Source organism: Phodopus roborovskii, unplaced genomic scaffold (genome assembly GCF_943737965.1).
Source record: "Phodopus roborovskii unplaced genomic scaffold, PHOROB, whole genome shotgun sequence".
Classification (NCBI taxonomy): Eukaryota; Metazoa; Chordata; class Mammalia; order Rodentia; family Cricetidae; genus Phodopus; species Phodopus roborovskii.
The window spans coordinates 20821685-20843400 of NW_026126407.1; the positions used below are offsets into that span (position 1 = coordinate 20821685).

Below are 21716 nucleotides of genomic sequence, written 5' to 3' on the forward strand. Positions count from 1 at the left end.
GAAGGGCTCATGTTATGCACTAATGGCTTTAAAATTCAGTTTTAAAGAGCCAAACCAATATTCCTTAATTAGTGAGTGCGTGCTTCCTTCACCCCAGAGCTGGGAATTGAATCCAGGGCCTTGGGCTTACCGTTGAACAAGTTTGTAAAGGTAGGTAGGGCTGAGACCACGGCTGAATCGCGCACATGCGCGGTCCTACGTCCTTCTGTCACCAGCCTCCCTCCCAGGACCTGTCCGCACCTTCCACTTCTCAGGAAGGGGAGAAGCCGGCTCTGATCGGCAACCCAACCTGCGGGGAGTGGAGCCAGGAGAACTCAGCGCCCTGGAGAAATTCCTCCACTTCGTTTTCCTCTTCTGTAAGGATTGAGGCACCGGCTGGCTAATTTTCTCATAGTCTTTTGAAATGTTAGTTTTGACATCACCCCTGCAGAATGGCTTCTCTCGGCGGCCAGAACCATCTACGCTTCTCCGCGGGGCGACAAGCGGCGCCGAGGGGCACGCGTGGCCGTGGGGCTCATGCCCTTGGCGCGGTAGGAAGTGACACTGCACAGAGTGGCTCGGCACATCCTGTCCATCTGCCCCGGAGCGCGGTGCCGCTCTCTCAGGCCCGGGCGCTGGCGTTCCCTTCCCTCCGTCGGCCTGCGAATGGTTCGGTCCGGCTGGGTCACGCGCTGGGCTAGGTGCAGGGCCTGCAGACCGGGCACTCGGTGAGTGCCAGCTCGGTGGCGACGGTTTTGCGGGCTCCAACAGTCTGTAGCGGTTTCCGTTTCGGCGTCCAGGAGACAGCGAGCGCCCGAGTTGGGTTGGTGTTGGGCGATGGGGCTGAATGGAAGGCGGTGATGGTAAACACCGGGGAGAGGGAAGTGACGGGTTCCAACCCCCGGTCACGGTTATTGCTTTACTTCTGAGCACCGCTGGCGACGGTTTCCTACCAGTATATGTCCGTTTTCTAGCAGGACGGCCATCGTAGGACGCTCTTCGGGCGGGTCTGCCTGTCTCGCTCAGCCATCCCAGGGCAGGGCAGGCAGGACATATCGCTTCTCTCCACTCTGACTGGATAACTCGCTGGAAAGAACATTTAGCCCTGGGATTAGTTGAGGAGATCACAAGCAGCCCTAGGCATTAGGGAGCTAGGAGAGGAACCTGCTGAGAGTATGGGCTGGCTGCAGCTCTTGGACCACCCAAGGTGTCCAATAGAGAGAAGTCGCAGCACCGAAAGCCACAGCCAGTCTAGTGCTGTAGGTACAGGGTTATTACAGTTGTCATTAAACAGTGGAGAGGTCATGGCACGTGACACTGTTTGCTCTGCTGGTGTCAAGTGACTGGGTGCTCTCTAAAGGAAATATTGCTGAAGTTGGCAGTAGGAGTAGGGAGTGGTTCTGAGCTGCTGAATTTCTTACCCTCTCTGTTCAGCTAGGGTGGCAGCTGGGAGCAGTGTTTCCTGTGGGAGACAGTCAAGCTGCTGCAGACTTCAGTGGAGCACCTTGTAACCCCTCATTTGCCTCCAAGGCACTCTTAGTGGCTTGGTACTGTGGGAAGACAAGAAATAAAGATGAGTTGAAACCAGACACACTAGGGAAGAACGGTGTGGGTATTGTTTGCTGGGCCTGTGGCTTAGACGGTGTGGGCAAGCAGCATACATGCAAAGCCTGCCTCAAAGAATGTTAAGTGTGATGGAGAAGGGACTGTCCGCAGCTGCGAATAGTGACTGGGAAGGAGGCTGGTTAGGCATACCCCCAGAAGCTTGCTCAGTGGTAGACACGGGCATCGGAGAGCTACTGAAGAACTGGACACTTCCTGATCAGGACTCAGGTGCCATGTACAAAACAACCCAAGAAGCTGCAAAGACTTTTGCTTTCAGCATCAGGTGTGATTTTTGTTTCTTTCTGTCTTTCCCCAGAAAACATCAGGTCTTTTGAGTTCGAGTGCAGTTGCTGTACCTGACTCATCGGGCAGGATTTGTAGGTGCTCTGGTCTAGGCAGGATGGTGGACTTGTGATCTGTTAAGCATAAGGTTCGTATTGATTCTCCGCACATGGGCGGTACTTGGTTAAGGGCTGCTTTCATGTACATGTTTGCCAGGAGCAGGCGTATTTCTCTTCCTTGTGTGCCCCTCCAAAGATGATGTGACCCCTTTCCCAGGATGCATGCTTCTGACTTGGGTCCTGGCCCCTTCATTTCCCCAGCCTCTTCGTCCTGTCTTTGGTTGTTTCATCTCCTCCCCTGCAGTGGACTCTTCTGTTTATAAGACAGGGTTCCATGTGTTTTGTAGCCCAGGTTGGCCTGGAACATTCCATGTAGCCGAAGCTGGCTGATTTTCCTGCTGGCACCTTCTGGTGCATTCATTCCAGATATGAGTCACCATGACCACACTGTAGTAAGCCCTCTGAACCCTCTCTCTGCCCCTAGATTCATAGACTCTGCTTTGATTGTGTCTAAACTTCTTAAATACCTCCAATTTCTCTGATTACAATGGTTATCTCTATGTGCAAATTATTCCGTGCCTTCCATGTGTCGGGAACTGCAGTGGACACTGATAGGGACTTAGCATTGTAAAGGGAAACACAAGCAATGTAAGTCCCAAAGCCTAGGGCAAGTGGGAGAATGGGAGTTGGTAGGATGAGGGTGTCCGTCTACCTGAGCTAGTTTGTAAGACGGGAACATGGAGGTGAGTACTTAGAATGCGAGTGCTTAGAAAAAAATGAGCCAAACAGAGGCCTGCACCATATTCGGGACCTTCCACCCAGCTTCTTTGTCCTAACACTACAGTCAGAATTTCTATGGATCAAGTGTCATCTCCCCGGTTCTCTGTCTCCCGCCTTACCAATTATTTATACCTGCTGCTGCTAATCCTGGTCTAACCTAAGAGGACTGGTGCTGTGGCAGCCTGCCAGCTTGGGGACTTGACTGCAGAGACGCTAGAGGAGTACTAACGGAAGGGAAGCAGCTAGAGACAAGCAAGGCCAGCTGTCTGTCACCAGCCACTTGTGTAAGTTCCAAGGCATGCCATCTGACTGGCCAAATCTCCTCAATTGTATTTGTACCTGACCTTCCAGGGGATGAGTACTCAGGGAGAAGGAGTCTTCAAAAGTGAAGACAGTATGGGTTCTGATCAGTGTTTTCTTGCATATATATATGTGTGTGTGTGTGTGTGTGTGTGTGTGTGTTCATTCTTTCTTTTTCTTTTTTTTAGGATTCTATTTACTTATCACATATACAATGTTCTGTCTGTGTGTATGCCTACATGACAGAAGAGGGTACCAGTTCTCATTATAGATGGTTGTAAGCCACCATGTAGTTACTGGGAATTGAACTCAGGACCTCTCGAAGAGCAGCTAGTGCTCTTAACCATCTCTCCAGACTACCTTCTGGCTTATATTTAGAGAGACTTATACAGTTGCACATTTCCTTGAGTAGGAATCTATTATGGAGCTTTTCCCCCCTATGGAAATGTCCTGGAACTCACACACTTCAGATGGCAGCTCTGAGCCCTGTGTGAATGCTCTGAACCTGGCTGGTGAGGCTGTGGACCTGAGCTTAGCCATGGTTGATTTTAATCTTGAGTTGTCACATGTGACTATGGATATGATGAGTATGGAGAATATAGGGTCGCTCTGACCTGCCATTCCAGACCTTTCTCCAGCCAACCAGTATGGTCTGCAGTGTCTATGGGTCAGGTATGCTGGCTGTGGCTGTCCCTGCCTTTGCCTTTGTTGCTGTGGTCTCCTCTACTGTCAAAACCCTGAGGACATTCTAATCTTTAACACCTTTTCTCTCGATTGCTGTACATCAGGAAACAAAGTCCCTGCGGCTACCCCCATGGCTGGCTGCCTCACAGGAGGGATGAATTGCCTCCTAGCATGCACCCCTCTCCAAGGTTCCAGGTTCTGCTCATTGGGATCTTGTTATCAGATGGAGATGGGGACTTCTCTGACACCACAACCCTTTCAGGTTCACCCGGTCCCTCCCTGAGCATCAGTACCCACTCTTTCCTCACTCCTCTGCAATCACATGGCTGCCATAGAGTGACCTTCACATGACTCTGTGGCTGATGAGTTTTGGGTGTTTTGGGGAGGGTTTGTTTTAGACGGGATCTTATTCTGGCTAGCCTAGAACTCTCTTTGTAGAGTACACTGACCTCTGCCTCTGGGGCATGCTGGGATTGCAGGTGTGCTACCATGCCTGACTAATCCTCCTTTTTTTTTTACATTGTGATAAAACAGGTATGATGTAACATTTAACAATCCAGGCATGTGGCAGGTCAGTGGCACTGGACACTCCCACTGTGGGGCACCCCTCACCATCATCCACCTCAGCTCTGTCATCTTCCCAGCTGGAACTGCCTCCATTAAACTCAGACCGCCTCACTGGGGTCAAGTCCAGCTCTCTCGGATCTCTTGAGTGGGTAGTGGGGCAGTCAGAGCCTGTCCTGTGTCTGTCTAGTTTTATGCTTAGGCTCTGTCCCTGCTACAGTGGGTTTTCTTTCTCTTAAGGCTGAGTGGCATCCCTTCTCCCCTTATTAAAGTGCTCTGTCGTCCAGCAGGATGGCTCTCCTGTCACCGCGGCCAGCTCTTTCTCACCCTGTGATCTGCAGAAGTCACATGGTCCATGTCTGAGTCCCTGGCGACCCCACTCCCAGGATGCCCCCCACGCTGCCCCTCCTTTGTCTCCCCGTTCCTTCCTTCATGATCCACAACCTCTTCCCTCCAGTAGAGTATCGGCTTTCGAGGATGAAGATCAGAGCTTGCTTGTCTTCATCAGAACTCTGCACGTCTTGCCATTTCTAAAATAAGCCAGGCACCTGGCTGTGGCCAAAGAGTTCATGAGATCAATGTCTGCCCATCCCTGGCCCCGCCCACCTGCTTGGTCTGCACACTTTGCTCCCCTGGAACCTGTGTAGCCAACCCCTCCTCTGGTCCTACCTCCTCTCAGTCCCCTGGGTGTGCTGTGGTGCTGTGTTCCGGGTGTCCCCATGTAGAAATGAGATGTGTTTATCCCTGTAGGTGAGCCCCCCCTCGTCCCAGCACTCGGACCTTGCCTCACAGGTGGGAGATGATGAAGGACCCTCCTTGGTTTCTATCCTGCCTCTTAGTGTCACATAGTGCCTGCAAATGTGTTCATTTCCTGGACCTGTTGCAGTTCCATCCAGTATTTTCTGTGTAGCTATTTATTCTTACTTCTCTTCCTCTGTCCGTCCGTCCATTCCCCTGTGTCTCTCCTGCCTTGGTATAACTGTCACACAGTAGGTGCTCAGCAGTGCCAGCACATGGGGACATCCCTCTGCCAGCAGCAGCCTGACAGGACTACTTTTGTGGCCCCAGTATGCCAGAGTCCTTGGCATGATACCATGGCATGGACAGGGGCAGGCCCACGAATAGTCTCTCCACCCTACAGGCCTCTGGCATTCCCAAGCACCATGAACGCCATTGTCGCTCTCTGCCACTTCTGCGAGCTGCATGGCCCCCGCACTCTCTTCTGCACGGAAGTTCTACATGCTCCCCTGCCCCAGGGTGCTGGAAGTGGGGACAGTCCTGGCCAGGTTGAGCAGGCTGAGGAAGAGGAGGGTGGCATCCAGATGAGCAGCCGGGTCCGTGCCCACAGCCCAGCCGAGGGTGCCAGCACTGAGTCCAGCAGCCCTGGGCCCAAGAAATCGGACATGTGTGAGGCAAGTGTCTCTGGGACGCTGAGATGGTTTTAGGTTTTACCTTTCTGGGAGGTGGGAGCATGGGAGACCCCCAGGGTCCTGAGAGCATTTTTCTTAGCATCCCAGCAGGAGCTTTTTTTTTTTTTTTTTTTTTTTTTTTTGAGACAGGGTTTCTCTGTATTGCTTTGGAGCCTGTCCTGGAACTAGCTCTACAGACCAGGATGGCCTTGAACTCACAGAGCTCCACCTGCCTCTGCCTCCTGAGTGCTGGAACTAAAGGCATTCACCACCAACGCCCAGCCCCAGCAGGAGCCTTTTTAACTGATTCGTTATCTGGGTGATCCTCCTCATGGGTCGTGGCACCTCCTTGTTGGAGTGAAGTAGAAGTCCTTCACCACACCACTGCTGGGGAGGATCTGGCTTGCCTGGGTTGGGTAGGGGGTTCCAGCTGCTGTCAGAGTGGACAGGAATCAAGTGTATTGTCATTTGGTTCTTCTAAGATGCAGATGTCATGTGGGAAAGTCCTTTCTTGAGGGAAGCTCAGGGACAGGGACAGGGTAGAGGAACAGGCCTGGGTAGGAGTGAGAGGGAAGGAAAGTCTTAAAGGGGCAGGATGTACAGGGTCCTGGAGGATCTGGGGAGGGTGTTGCCTCAGTGCCCTCCTGGCACAGTTCCAGGTTGGGAACCTTGCAGAATACGCAGCCTTGGCTTAGGACAGCTCCAGTGGGTGGCTCTGAGTTCACCCGCCTGTTCCACCTCCCAGCAGGAAGTCACATGGTGAGTTCTTGGGTTGCTACACTGACACTGAAGTCTCTGGCTGATGTAGTTGAAACCTTTCTCACCTATCACCTATGGCCGATAGCATCGCTTAGGAGAGTAACATGGCTGTGCGCCATGGGTCTGGCTGCTTCTCATCCAAGCCTCAGCTGTCTGTAAGATGGAGCTTCCTCCTGAGAATCTCTTCTAGGGCCACTAGTAGGACTGAGTGAGATAAGCAATAGGAAACTCATCATACCTACTAGTAAGCCTCAGTGAGTCACAGCTCTTACTGCTAGCTGTCGGTAAAACTTTTGACTGCCCTTGGGTCCTCTGTTTCCTTAAAGTCTAAGATATGTATGCATTGAAAAGCTAATTGTTCTATAACATAAAAGAAGTTGGGCACGACAACACATGCCTATAGTCCCAGCATTTCAGAGGCTGATAGGAGGTTCATTAGGCCCAGGCCAGCCTGCGCTACATTGTGAGACTGTCTTGAAAGGATTTGGGAGTGGGAGGCCCTAGCAAGATAGCTCAGTGTTTAAAGGTGCTTGCTACTAAGCCTGACAAATGGCCTGAGTTTGATCCCCAGAACTCACACTGTGGAAGAAGAGATCAACTCTTGTGAGTGGGGAGAGTTAAGGGAAGAAGAACACTAAAGATGATTGAAAAAGCCATAGAGAAACATTACATTTCCTTAGAATCAAGCCAGGTGGTTGTGGTGCACACCTTTAACCCCAGCACTCAGGAGGCAGAGGCAGGCTGATCTCTGAGTTTGAGGCCAGCCTGGTCTACAGAGTGAGTGCCAGGACAGCCGGGGCTACACAGAGAGACCCTGTCCAGAAAAAAAAGGACCCCCCCAAAAAATGTTAAAAGGATTGTTTCCTACATTTAGATTTGTTACCTGCTTCCAGCTAATAGATTTTCTTTCCTTCTTGTGTGCAGGGCTGCCGATCACTTGCTGTGGGGCACCCGGGCTATATCAGTCATGATAAAGAGACCTCTATTAAGTATGTCAGTCACCAGCACCCCAACCACCCCCAGCTCTTCAGCATTGTCCGCCAGGCCTGTGTCCGGAGCCTAAGCTGTGAGGTAAGGATGCCATCGGGCTGTCTGGGAAACACACATGAATATGAGTTTATTCTGTTTATAAACAGCAAGGGGCTTGCTTGCTGTGCAATGTGAGCATGGCTGCAGTTGTTGGAGCTTAAAATAAGTCCTTGCAAACTCTGGCTGTCTAAATAGGTGTTAGCTTTTCACTTTGAACAACAGACTGTTATTTTTGTGTTTTGGTTTTTTGTTGTTGTTCGAGACAGGGCTTCTCTGTATTGTTTTGGAGCCTGTCCTGGAACTATCTCTGTAGACCAGGCTGGCCTTGAAATCACAGAGATTGGCCTGACTCTGCCTCCCAAGTGCTGGAACTAAAGGTGTGTGGCACCAACACCCAGCTCCAGACTGTTATTTTTTGTTCATTCTCGATGAGCATGTTTCTAAGATAGAACAGTTCCTATGCTGTGTGGTTTGTTGTACCAAGTATCACCTTTATATTGTACCAACTGCCATCCACCATGTTGGAACTCTTAGAACCTTCTGAAGAATGAATCAGACTAGAGAGATGGCTCAGCAGTTAAGAACGCTTGCTGCTCTTGCAGAGGACCCGAGTTCATTCCCAGCACACACATTGGCTTGTAACCATCTATAACTCCAGTCCCAGGAGATCCGACACCTTCTGACCTCCATGGGCACTGCATGCGTTGCATAGATATACAAGCCAGCAAACACTCATAAACAAAAATAAAAATAAAGGTTTAAAAACAGCAAAAGAATGGTTTGTTCCTGAGCTACTGTGTGGAGCATGAGTCTTAACATTTAGGTTTGACCTGTCACACGGGCATATGACACAGCTCCTGGGCTTTGCTGCCCTATATACATCTCATCCCTGGAGCGCATGTCACTTGTTTGTACTGTTGCTTTTTTTTTTTAGGATTTCTTTATTTTTATGTACATTCATGTTTTGCCTGCATATATGTCTGTGTGAAGTTGTTGGGTCTCCTGAAAGTGGAATTATAGGCAGTTGTGAGCTGCCATGTGGGTGCTGAGAATTGAACCAGGATCCTCTGGAAGAACAGCCAGTGCTCTTAACTGCTGAGCCATCTCTCCAGCCCTGCTTTACACCTCTTTATATTCTTTGATAATATGCTTAGCAGCAGGCAGATGTGATGTGCACAGTAGTTACATGTTTAGCAAATTTGTCAGGAGGGAAAGACCACAGGACTCTAAAAATAGTGTGCTGGGGCTAGAGATGGCTCGGTGTTTAAGGTCATGTATTGCTGTTACTCACAACCTCCTGTGACTCCAGTTCCAGGGGATCCAACACCGTTGGCCTCTGCAGGCACCTGTACTCAAGCACTTAACCTCACCACCACCACCACCACCACCACCACCACCACCACCACCACCACCACCACCTTCATGTAATTTAAAAGAGTGTGCTGTTTTACTCTGCAGGCCCAGCAGTAGTCCATTGAATCTGCTAGCTCTCTCTAGTCTATCCAGAAGACCAAGTTGGAACATTGGGTTCCTTAGTGATAGAACATTAACCTACTGTGTCAAGGCTCCAAGTAGCCTAGCACCAAGAAATAGGAAAAGGGACCCAAGAGACTTTAGGTGAAGTTAGGAGATAGAACTTTGCCTAAAATTATTGTTACTTCCTCTAAGGTGTGCCCTGGCCGTGAAGGCCCTATCTTCTTTGGTGATGAACAACATGGCTTTGTGTTCAGCCACACCTTCTTCATCAAAGACAGCCTGGCCAGAGGCTTCCAGCGGTGGTACAGCATCATTGCCATCATGATGGATCGAATCTACCTCATCAACTCCTGGCCCTTCCTACTGGGAAAGATCCGTGGGATCATCAGTGAACTCCAGGGCAAGGCCCTTAAGGTGATGCTGTTGGCATGGATGCTGAGTGCCCAGGTAGCAGTGGTCCTCTTGGCCCTGCCTCTGCCATAGGGCCCAAGTTGAGGTCATGGCTTAGTGTCATAATGCAGAATGAGTGTCCCTTCTAACCAGCTCATAGTTCTGATTTTACCTCACCCGCTTTTTAAAAGCCTGCTGTCTTTTAACTGCTATTCAGCCTCTGGCTTCTTGCCTGTTGTCTTTGCTTCCTGTACTCTTCTGGACCCAAACTATCTGCTAGTCTTGTCTAGAGCCCTACCTAGGGCACCCCTCCCCGCACCAGCTGCAAAAGAGCATGCATGTAGGCATGGGCGTGCTTTGGTCACAGATTCACTGGTCCATTTCTTGTCCATGCTCTATTCACGGGCAATAGAAGAGGAGGCTGTTCATCACTCGTCTTCATAGATGGGGCAGCTCTACTGTGTTAGAATGTGGCTGGAGGGCATAGGAGGCTGGTGAGATGGTTATGTGCCCATCACCTACAGTGGTCGGTAGAATGAACCTCACAGGGTTCCAAGAGGACTTACTTGGAGAATGGTCAATACCCAGCGGGAGCCCAAGGGGTCAAAGTAGCATAGGACAGGGGAGGAGAGGAAATACATTGACATGTCTTGGTCAGCAGAATTAGTCTGTGAGGCATTGCCAGGCTGTTGGCATGTCAAGAGAGCAGAATGAGAGAATCTGAGGAAATTGGGTGGCAGTCACTGAAAAGTTAGGTTCTAGCCACCACTGAAGAGGCACATTTCTCCACCCTCTGTGTCCAGGTGTTTGAGGCGGAGCAGTTTGGATGTCCCCAGCGTGCCCAGAGGATGAACACAGCCTTCACACCCTTCCTGCACCAGAGGAATGGCAACGCTGCCCGCTCTCTGACCTCCTTGACCAGTGACGACAACTTGTGGGCGTGTCTACACACATCCTTTGCCTGGTAATGAATCCTGGGTCTTGGCACTAAGCCATTAGAGTATCTGCCTCCTAGCAGGGCTGGCTGGCAGGCACCTGCAAGTTGGCTTCACTCTGAGCAAGGCCTGCTCTCATGTCTGTCTCCCACTGGATGGAAACACATCTAGGTAGAACTCACTTTGCACTGACACAAAGAACATTTGTGTATGGCAACCACCAAATCTCTCTAAAGGTGGCAGCAGTTTCTAGCTCAGGCCTCTTCTGAGCTGGTGGCTGATGCTTTGGGCTCAGGTCTGACAGTTTGGGCTGGAGGGAACAGTCAGCTAGCTGGTATGTGGAGCGAAGGTCTAGCATAGAGGTGTGCTATGAACAGGAAGCTCCTGTTTCCCAAACCGGGTGGTCTAGGGAAATGGAGTGTAACCTGTAGAGCCTCAGGACCCGAGCGTAGCGGGGATGTACTCTGCCCTTTCTAGCATTTGCTGTCGCCTGTATACCACGCTGGTCAGTTGATGGGCATCAGCCTGGTTTGTTCCTTAGCTATGGTGAATGGTGCAGCGTAACCAGGGATATTTAAGGATCTCTGATGTGTTGGCTTACAGGCCTTCAGGTGATGTCCAGGAGTGGTCTGATGGGTTTGTGTTTGGGGGAACTTCCCCACTGACTTCCAAGGTGGCTACACCAGTTAACACCAGCCAGCACTGTCTCACAGAGAAACACTGTCTGGGGAAAAGGAAAAGGAAAAGGAGTTGGATCCTGTGGAACTGCAGTTAGAAATGGTTGTGAGCTACCACTGGGTGCTGGGGACTGAATGTGGGTCCTCTGTAAGAGCAACATATGCTGTCAACCCCTTCAGCCCCTGTCCTTGGCCTTCTTTCTTGGTGGCAGCCATGCTGACTTTATGAAATGGAATCTCAAGGCAGTTTTAATTTGTATTTCCCTGATAGCTAAGAATATTGAATACTTCTTCACAGATGCACTGGTCATTTGTAATTTCTTCCTTTGAGAATTTTCTGGAAGGTGTTTTGTTGTGTCTTTCCATCTATAATGTAGCCATAAGGATATTACTTCACTCAGAAGAACTAAAGAGCTGTCTGGTGTGCTGTCTTTGTTCTTTTGTCTCCAGGGTGACCTCTGAATTGGGATTAAAACCAACAATTCCTCCAAACCTCCCCCAGCCTATTTTTCTCAACCCTTAATGGAGGACCAGACTCATGTCTTGGAGACTGTTTCCATGGTGGTGGTGGTGGTGTCCTCGTGTCCTCCAGTATATTTGTGTAGATCATTTTCTGTAACCTGGGGGTTGAACCAAGGGTTTGGTGAGCCTCTGGTTCAGTTTTCCCATTGGCAGGAATACCTCATGGCTGGCATTGTATCCATCTCCAGGCTCCTGAAGGCATGTGGTAGCCGGCTCACTGAAAAGCTGTTGGAGGGTGCACCCACAGAGGACACCCTGGTCCAGATGGAGAAGCTTGCTGGTAAGGCATTTATCTCTGCTGGGCCATCTGTGGTGGCAGCAGAGCCCCTGGCTTGTGGCTGCCACAGTGACTGGAGCTAGTACATGTATGCCTAGATATGAACAAGCCTGAAGGGCCTTTGTGACAACCAGTTCCATGGTCTTATTGATTTTGTTGGGATTCTGTCTCACATCCCTTGATGGTGCTTTGGTGGCCTATTCCCAAGTAGGTTTGAGGTTCCTGGAGCTCCCTGTAGGCAACTCCATTGGGGAGTCTCCAGGCAGCCCTCCTTGCTAGAGTTTCCTCTAGATAGCTCAGCTGATTTCACCAACAATTGGTTTTTGCTTCTGTAACGTTGGAAAGAAGCCTTATGAATCTTGTTAGTTTCAGGAACTTCCTGAGACTTTTATCTCTTGAGCCTCTCTTCTGCTTCTAAGAGGGAATGTTTCAATTCACAAGAAGTCACTGTACAACATCATCCCTATATCCATGCTTAGAATCTCTACACCTTGGATTAGAATCCTATGTGACTGACTTCCTAGGGTGGTCCCGGTGCACGATTGCAACCCTCAATTCTGGCTCAACTTCGTAGAGATTATTTGAATTCAGGAGTTCATAGTCCTGTTCCATCCTCCTTCCTTCCCTCCCCGATGGCTGAGAAGTGGGAAAGCAATGATCACTCGTTACTGATGACACTGCCACTTCTCCATTGTAAGCAGATGGAGCTCTTTCCAGGTTGTCACTGGTTGAGCACTCAGTGTATACATGCTTGTGCTCTGACAAGTACTCAGGAGCAAGGCACACTCAGAGAACACAGACCTTGGAGTTGCTTTCCTGTCCCTATGGGTCAGTCAGTACTAGAACCGTTTCAGCATGACTCACAAAGACGAAGGTTCTGCAGTCTGTCAGTCACACCCTGTTGGGGTATGTGTGCTGGGAGAAGAGAGATGTGCAGGCGGACAGGGATCGCAACCGCATTTAAATCGAATTGAGTTGTGAAGGATCTGAGTGTGGGCACAGGCTTGCTTTTGAGTCAGATAGAACTGGCTTCCCACCCTGGCTCTGTACTTATGGGCACCCTGCTCTCTGGGTCTCACTGTGACATGCAATAGAGATGCTATTGTGAAGGTCCACCATGGGGAGTAATGGAAGTAAAACGTTTGTGCCCTGTCTGGGTGTGGGGAGATGGGTGACACCATGTGTGGGACACGAGGCCTGGCCCCTGGCACAACAAAACTGATAAGCACATGCTGTCTGTACTGCATCGTCAAGCCTTCCAGCAGTGGACAGTAGCCAGCATCTTGCTGGAAGAGCCTCTAAGATGTCTCTTCTGCCCAAATCTTCCTCCCTCTGCCTGCAGATGCTCAGTCAGTCGCACACACTCACCAGCCTCTTTAGGATACAACAGGGATTGGGGGCGTAGCCAGCCATAGGTACCCGGAGGCAGAAATGGCCACAGAACAGGGCTGTAGCATCCATGGGGAAACACACTCCAAACCTGTCATGTTTGTCTGTCCTGTAGACTTAGAGGAAGAATCAGAAAGTTGGGACAATTCTGAGGCTGAAGAGGAGGAGAAAGCTGCTGCTGTGGCAGAGGGTGCTGAAGGGCGGGAGCTGACCAGTTGCTCAGCAGAGTCGTCCTTTCTCTCGGCCTGTGGGAGCTGGCAGCCCCCCAAGCTTTCTGTCTTCAAGTCCCTTCGACACATGAGACAGGTGAGCAGGGTGGGGAGGAGTGGGGGGGGGTGTTGTGTAAATGTTTTACTCTTTTGGCTATTTAGTCTTTTGACTTTTGGGGCAAGGACTGCCACCCAGCTCCCAAATAAATCACACATGGAGACTCATTCTTAATTACCAATGCCCGGCCTTAGCTTGGCTTGTTTCTTGCCAGCTTTTCTTAATGTAAATTATCCCATCTAGCTTTGGCTTTTATCTTTCTCTATTCCAGTACACCTTTCCTTTCCTTCTTACTCCATTTCTGACTGTGTAGCTGAGTGACTGGCCCCTGACTTCGTCCTCCTCTCTCATTCCCAGATTTCTCCTCATATTTATTTTCTCTGCCTGGCATCCCCGCATATTTCTCTCGCCTGCCTGGCTATTGGCCATTCAGTTCTTTATTAGACCATCAGGTGTTTTAGACAGGCACAGTAACACAGCTTCACAGAGTTAAACAAATGCAACATAAACAAAAGTAACACGCCTTAAAATAATATTCCCCCACGGGGAGAGGGGAAGGGGGGTGTAGCCCTAACTGACAAGAGCTCAGGCCGATGTAGTATACCTGTTCTCTGGGTCGGAGCTTCTTCCACATCCACAGGCGGGGGGTGACACAGGGATTCTCAGTGGGTGGTGGCTGAGGGTGCAGTGGGCATCAGGCCGTCTTAACTCCAGCAGTAGCACTCTTTTAGTGACAGAATGGGCAGCTGGTATGTTTGTGTGCATTCACATGTGTCTGTTCATGTATGCACATGTGTGTAGAGGCCAGAGTGTCATTCCCCTTTTAGTCTAAAGAAAAGATTTAGGCTTGATACAAAACTATATACAAAACAGTGAATAACAAGTGTGCTCTAAGAAAAGGAAAATCGAGAACAAAACGACCTACATATCTAGTCCTAGGGTGAAGTCGAAATGGGGTTTACATTAGAGTTGTCCTAAGCTGGAAAACTTAGGTCTAGTACCTAATATATCTAACTAGGAAGAGAGAATAATAGTTGAGATAGTTTAATATTCAACCTCATCAAGACCTGAGAAGAAAAATAATGATACTAGGGTAGACAGGAAGTGCGGATGGGCAATTTCCAAAAGGTGCAGCGAGGACAGAAACAGCAAGCTACCTGGACAGTCATCCAAGGTCTCACAGCAATGTGGGTCCACCCAGTTTTGGCTAAGGCCAAGAGTACTTGACAGACCACAACAGCAGGGAGGTAGAATGGCTGTCTTACCCTGACTTGGCAAGGTTCAGTAGACTTCTATATTTGTCTCCTGCAAGCACATAGGACTGCATGTCCAAATCAGTGGTCAAGGTGGGGGCAGTTCTTTGCCCAAGAGGCCATTAGCTGAGGCGAGAATGGACTCCAGCAGGAGCAACATCAGTGTCCAACATATTTTCGGGAAAGTGCACGGTGCTGTCAGGAGCAACAGTGTCTCATGTCAATGGAGTACTAATATTAAAACATTTAAATGCCATGTTCTACATGTCTATGAAGTGATTGAAGATTAAGCATCTATGTCTGACTAATCTCATAGGTAAAGGAAACATGAGTGAAGATAATCTATAATACTCAGGAACTTAGCTAAAAAACTGATTGAAAATTCCCTGAGTAAAGCAGGGACAAATACCTAAACACTATAACTTTGTACATATACATACATATAAATCCCTAAAATAGAAGTAGAGTAGAAATGTTTACACAAGAGGTAGAACTATAAAGGGCAGCATGATAAATATCCCAAATTGTATCAATATACAAAATGTCTGGAACACAAGCAAAAGTATACATACATAGAATATGTTAAGAATAATGTGCATAAAACATCATAAGTGGAAAGAATTCACACAATATGACAAAATATAATATACAATTCTTCCAGGAAGGGAATATAAACTTAATTTTACAGTGTTTAGACAGTGGAATAGTATTTAGCATGAAAAAGCAAGCAGGAAACATGAAGTAGCATGTCCATACATATGCCAGAGACGAAAGTTGCTTGATGAGATTGAACATGGTTTGTTGGGTCAGAGGAGAGGAGAGGATTGCTCCAGGGGAAGGCAGATTGTTCCCTTTTATATTGTTTTTATCTTTTTGAGACAGGGTCTTAAGTATCCTAGGTTGGCTTTGAACTCACTATAGCTGAAGATGGTCTTGCATTTCTGGGCCTGCTTACCATGTGCTAGGATCATAGGCATGTGCATCCATACCAGTACTTTTTGTACTATATTTCTCTTTATTTTTAATTTACAATTTGAAGTTTTAATTATTATTATTATTATTGTTTATAGGGGTACACACGTCATGGTGTACATGTGGAGATCAGAGGCCAATTTTGTAGTCGTGCCTCCTTCCTACTCTATGTGGGTTCTGTCTGGACATGAGTCTCAGGTGCCAGGCTTACATGGAAAGGGACTCTACCCACTGAGCCATCCCTCTCACCCTCTTTATTTTTTCTCAGTGAGCATTAATTTTACCAGCCAAGAATCACTTCCATTTTGGAGAGCGGAGAGGCTAGTGAGATGACCCACTGGGTAAAGGCCCCTGCTGACAACCCTAAAGTCTTGAGTTCAATCCCCAGGCAAATGGATTGAGTCCTGGGGTTTCTGCTTGGGGACATTTGTTCTCCAGTGCTGAGCTGGGTTGGCTTCGCTAATGAGGCTTCGATAGCAGGGACTGTGGTTTCTGATGCAGTTAGGAGTGCTTGATAGCACTGGTAGTGTAGCTTCTGTTTTGGGCTTAAGAAACAACAAGCTACCTCTTGTCAGTGCTGCAGGAGTTACGGACAGGCAGCAAGGAGAGAGGTTGTTTCAGATTAAAGAATAAAGATAGCACAAACAGAAAAGCAGGCCTGATGCAGTGATGGCCTCGGCATCTGAAGAACTATAACTGTAAAGAAGGCTGTTGTTGCCTGACGGTGGTGGCGCACACCTTTAATCCCAGCACTTGGAGGCAGAGGCAAGCGGATCTCAGTGAGTTGGAGGCCAGCCTGGCCTACAAAGAGAGTTCTAGGACAGCCAGGACTGTTACACAGAAAAACAAGAAACCCTGCCTTGAAAAAAAAAAAAAAAAAAAAAAAAAAAAAGGAGTAGGAGAAGAAGAAGGAGGCTGTCGTCAGGCAGCTGGTTTGGGCAAGGGCCAGGATGTGGGTGCATCCTGGTGGTGGAGGCAGAGCCCGCATTCTTCCAGACGCAGATGTCATGAGGCAGATGTTCATTTCCAAACACTCCAGCAAGATGGTGTGTCTAGAGAGGGTGATGGCTGCAAAAAAGTCATCACCATTTGCTTCATATCTCTCAAAGTAGAGTTGGGAGAGGGATGTTAAGCATGCAATACCTTTGGAATCTGGGGACTTCTGTCCCCTGTCAGCCTTGGATCCCTAGGAAGAGAAGTAACTTCCCCTTTGCTGACTGTGACCTTCTTTACTGTAAGGATATCCTAGTCTCTGAGCATATGGGGCCAGATTAACGCCTCTAAAATGCGTGAAGAGCTGTGTGTTGTATTTCAGGTCTTGGGGGCCTCTTCCTTTCGTATGTTGGCCTGGCATGTCCTCATGGGAAATCAGGTGATCTGGAAAAGCAGAGATGTGAACCTCGTCCATTCTGCATTTGAAGTCCTCCGGGTGAGAGTCTTTCTCTATGTGCTCATCTTTGCCCTGGGACAGACTATTAGGGGTCCCAGTGTGGGCTATTAGGGGTACCAGTGTGGACTATTAGGGGTTCCAGTTCTGAGCCTCCAAAATTGGTTTTCTGTGCCTGGTGAAAATGGCAGGCATTGGCCCTCTTGTGGAAGGAACGTGTGTTGTCACCATTAACAGCTACACTGTTTTCTCCTCCTCAACCTGAAATCCTTCTGAGAAGTCATATGCACAAGTACTGGCACTTTCTGATGCTGCTCGGCTGTTCTCAGGTTGGGGTGGTGTTGTTGGAGCAACTCACAGCATGTTTGCTGGCTACCAAAGCCCACAAGTGCCCCTCTGTGCAGTGAGCATCTAAGCAGGCGAGGATGCAGGAAGAGGCAGCACATGGTAGCAGTGGGGCCTCTTGGTGGGAGCCCACAGGTGGATACACTAAGAGGGAGGCTGTGGAGCAGATGCAGAGTGCGCTCATGTGGTGGATTCTGAGCTGCGCTGTCCTCCACAGACCATGCTGCCTGTTGGCTGTGTCCGAATCATCCCTTACAGCAGCCAGTATGAGGAGGCCTATCGCTGTAACTTCCTGGGGCTCAGCCCTCCCGTGCCTATCCCTGCTCATGTGCTGGCCTCAGGTAAGTACCCTCTTTGAGACGTGCAGTGCTCTCAAAGGCACCCGGATCCAAGTCACAGATTTTAGGCAAGGCAGTGCTCTGCAGCCCCAGATAGGACCTCCTGAGGGTGTCCTGAGTCCCTGGAGCAATGCCTCTGTTCGCATTAGGACTGATCTGCAGAGGGGTTTGCCTGTGAAATTTCCTAAACTAATACTTGTGTGTCTGTGTGGCCACTGAACCTTCAAGGCCGTTTCCATCTGCAGGATAGAATAGTGGAGCCATTCACAGAGGGTTGCTTAGAATGGATTTATGTATGTGGGATTTATGATCATTGTAATATAAGAGTTATTTCTAGTTTAACTCAGGCAAAAACTAACCTTTAACGAATAAACTGCAAAAGGTGTTAAGCACCAAACTTCACTCAGGGGAGGCCTGTCCCTGACACCGTATGCCTGGGGGTGATGTAAGGGGACTTGTAATGGGGTCAAGGAACACATCACAAGATAACGTGCATCTTACGGCTACAGAGTTTGCAGTTGTTGTGGAGGTCCACACAGCCACACGCTCAAACCTCCACCCGGCAGGATGCGAGGATGACCCGTCCCTCAGCAAGTATGAGTTTGTGGTGACAAGTGGGAGCCCTGTGGCCGCAGACAGAGGTGGGTGCTGCTGGTGGTGTCACCTCTGTCAGGGCGAGAGGGAGCGCCAAGGCCTTTCCCTCACCTGGCGTTGTTACCCGCAGTTGGGCCCACCATCCTAAATAAGATTGAAGCAGCTCTGACCAACCAGAACCTGTCTGTGGATGTGGTGGACCAGTGCCTCATCTGTCTCAAGGAAGAGTGGATGAAGTAAGCCCCGGTTTTGCTAGGAGAGCTTCCCCAGCTTGGGAGGGGGTGGTCATGTGGAAAAGCAGGTGGCATTTGTTAAAAAGGTCAGACTGTGGCTCTTAGGAGCCTGTGGTGGTGGCAGCTGTTGAGATTTGATGCTGAGCATGTGAAAGAGCCTTTGACCAAAGTGCTTTCTTTATTCCTTAACTCACTCTTGCTTTTTGAGGGGCGGAGGATGCTAGGCAGCAGACCTAGGCACACCCACAGTAGGGCGCAGCCGCACAGCCGTTCCTGCTGCTTTATAAAAGAAAGTTCTTTGTTTCCTTGTGCCTTGAGTCTTAGTAATATTTTATCAAATTAACTGAGCTAGTTGAACATTTTCTTGGTTTCAAATAATGCAGTGAAGCTCGGGAGCAGTTATTTCTTTATAAATTTTTTTTTGAAGATTTCATGCATATGGGTATTTTGCTTGCATTCGCCGTGTGCATGCCTCATACCATTAATCCCCAACCCCCTGGAACTGGAATATTAGGCAGTTGTAAGCTGCCGTGTGGGTACTGGGAATTGAACCCTGGTCCTCTAGAGGAACAGCCAGTACTCTTAACTGCTGAGCCTTCTCTCCAGCCCTTCTCTCTCTTTTTTGAGGATTTCTCCCCTCCCCCGCCCCTGTCTTCCCCATGCTGGCCTTAAACTATGTGGGCTCAAGGAATCCTCCTGTTTCAGCCGCCTGAGTAGCTGAGACGGCAATACACCTTTCTTTTTTTTGCTGTTGTAAATGGCTGGCCTTCCTTGGGATGGGGCCCTCGGCATAGCGTACTGCAGTCCTGTGCCCTTCCTGTGTGTGGAGGAACTCACTCTAGCAGGGCCTGCAGAGCTCTCACTGGTCTGGAAGTTGGTCCTATGAGTAAAGCTTGGTGCTTGGGCTATGGGTCTAAGTGCTGTTTGCTTTTTTGTTTTGTTTTCTGTAGCAAAGTGAAAGTCCTCTTTAAATTCACCAAGGTGGACAGTCGCCCCAAGGAGGACACACAGAAGCTCCTGAGTGTTCTAGGCGCATCAGAGGAAGACAATGTCAAGCTGCTTAAGTTCTGGATGACAGGCCTGAGCAAGACCTACAAGTCACACCTCATGTCCACAGTCCGAAGCCCCACCGCCTCAGAGTCACGTAACTGACGCTGAGGATACTTGGAAGGTGATGTGCATCCCAGATCTGTGGGAGAGACTGCCGCCGTTGGGTTTCTGGCTGCTGAGGAGTGAAGACTTCCGGGCTCTGTGTCATCCCACAGCAATTGAAATGTAAGGGACACAGGAACAGTGGTCCCTCTGCATCATACTGACCCATCAGGGACTGTCAAGACACACTTTGTTGTCTCTTGAGAACAAAGGCTCAGAACTGACTGGAGTCATATCAGCCTGGTTCTTGAGGTCTCAAACCTTCCCACTATGGAAGCCAGTAAGCATCCTGGATCTTTTGTGTTTGCTGGGATGTTGAATTCTCAGGTCATGTGCCCAGACATGGCCTCTGGTCAGCTTGCCAGCTTGTAGATACATCAAAAGAAACCATGGCTGCTTTTTCTTTTTTTAATTTTAGTTTTTGAGTCAGGGTCTTATTCTGTAGCCTGGTTTGGAACTCACTATGTGACCTCTGCTAGTTTCAGACTTGTAGCAGTGCTATGATTACAGAAGGGAGCCGCCATGACTTTGTGTTGCTTTCCTCGAATATGGGGGTCTTAAGACAGCTTGTCCCCCACCTTTGCCATTTTGATAAGGATGCAGTTTGGAAGGGTTTCCTGAAAGCCTTCCCAGTTTGTTTTTATAATATTTTTGGTGTTTGTTTATATTTAACATAAAGACTAAGCTTGTGTGTCTTGGTCCCTGTACAGTTGCAACATAATAAAGCTGTATTTTTTTAAACTTCTTGACTACATGTTTTTATGTTTGATGCTACTAGTCAGCTCGGTTCCCTCAATGAGATGCAACTGTATGTACCGTGTGGCACTGCACCAGTGGGGCTGAGGAAGGCATCGTAGGGCATACCTACAGATGCAAATGGATTCACACATTAACAATGGTGTCTTTCATGTGTTGTGTATGTGGTCCATTGTTGACTGGGCTGAGCATTTAATCCCTACACTTGGGGAACTGAGGCTAGAGGATTGCTACAAGTCTGAGGTCAGCATAGGCCACACAGTAAGTTTTAAGTCAGGCTAAGCTACAGAGTAAGACCATTGTCTGGCATTGCCCTACTTCATAAAATGGCTCCGCCCCTGCAGAAGATCAGAAGAGAGCCACAGAAGCACCTGTGTGAGAGTGCCATCTCAGAACAGGTAGGAACCCTAGCCGGCTCACGATGCTAACCTGGGTAGTCCTGGATAGATGAAGGAAAGTGCTGTCTGTGGTCTTTGGATATGAGGTCTTGTCTTTCCAGCATGGAATATTCCCTGAAGTGCTGTTTTACTTTCAAATAAAGCTGTTTCCAGCTGTCTGCTGCTGAGTGAACCTCTAAATAATAGCAGCTCAACCTGAGGTAGCTCTGTGTTCCCATCAGAGAGTAGAACTTTCTGCATCAATAGGGACAAAGGATGGGATGCTGCGTGTGCTTCTGGACCACTGTGGACTCCTCTGGAAACAATATCATTCTTAAAGATTGATTCAACCATCAGAAGATGCATGTGCTGGCTAGTTTTATATCAGTTTGACACAAGTTAGAGTTAAGGAAAAGGAGGGAGGCTCAACTGAGAAATTGCCTCCATAAGATCTGGCTGTAGACAAGCCTGTAAGGTATTTTCTTAACGATTGTTGGGGGAGGGCCCAGCTCATTATAGATGGAGCAGGTGTTCCTGGGTTCTATAAGAAAGCAGGCTGAGCAAGCCACGGGGAACAAGCCAGTAGGCAGTAAGTACTCCATGGCCTTGCTTCAGCTCCTGCCTTAAGGTTCCTGCCCTGTTTTGAGTTCCTATCCTGACCCACCATGTTGAACAGTGATGTGGAAGGTGAGCTGAATAAATCCTTTTCTCCCTAAGTTGCTTTCTTTGGTCATGTTGTTTTATTACAGTAATAGAAACTCTTAAGTAGGGCTGGGCATAGTGGCGCATACCTTTACTCTGGAGACAAAGGCAGGTGGATCTCTGTGAGTTTGAGGCCAGCCTGGTCTAGAAGGGGAGCTAAGGGAGAGTGACCCTTCTCCAGCGAGAAATTCTCATCATTTGGAAACAAAATGAAAAACTCTTTA

General features: G+C 48.9%; 1 protein-coding gene across 4 annotated transcripts; it reads left to right on the forward strand.

Moving 5' to 3' along the window:
- The first annotated feature begins 596 nt into the window (after positions 1 to 596).
- Positions 597 to 20398, forward strand: Flcn (folliculin). Of its 4 annotated transcripts, none has more exons than XM_051180544.1 (13): positions 597 to 707; positions 1901 to 2014; positions 5395 to 5665; positions 7346 to 7492; positions 9119 to 9340; positions 10120 to 10280; positions 11639 to 11730; positions 13232 to 13422; positions 16924 to 17037; positions 17558 to 17681; positions 18188 to 18319; positions 18403 to 18508; positions 19456 to 20398. In XM_051180544.1, exons 3-13 carry the CDS (start codon positions 5417 to 5419, stop codon positions 19655 to 19657), a joined length of 1740 nt encoding a protein of 579 aa, XP_051036501.1. In that variant the 5' UTR covers positions 597 to 707; positions 1901 to 2014; positions 5395 to 5416; the 3' UTR covers positions 19658 to 20398. The 4 variants fall into 4 exon arrangements, with proteins under 4 accessions (XP_051036501.1, XP_051036498.1, XP_051036499.1 ...); XM_051180542.1 differs by lacking the exon at positions 597 to 707 and adding an exon at positions 713 to 842; XM_051180543.1 differs by lacking the exon at positions 597 to 707 and adding an exon at positions 784 to 802.
- Positions 20399 to 21716: the final 1318 nt, after the last annotated feature.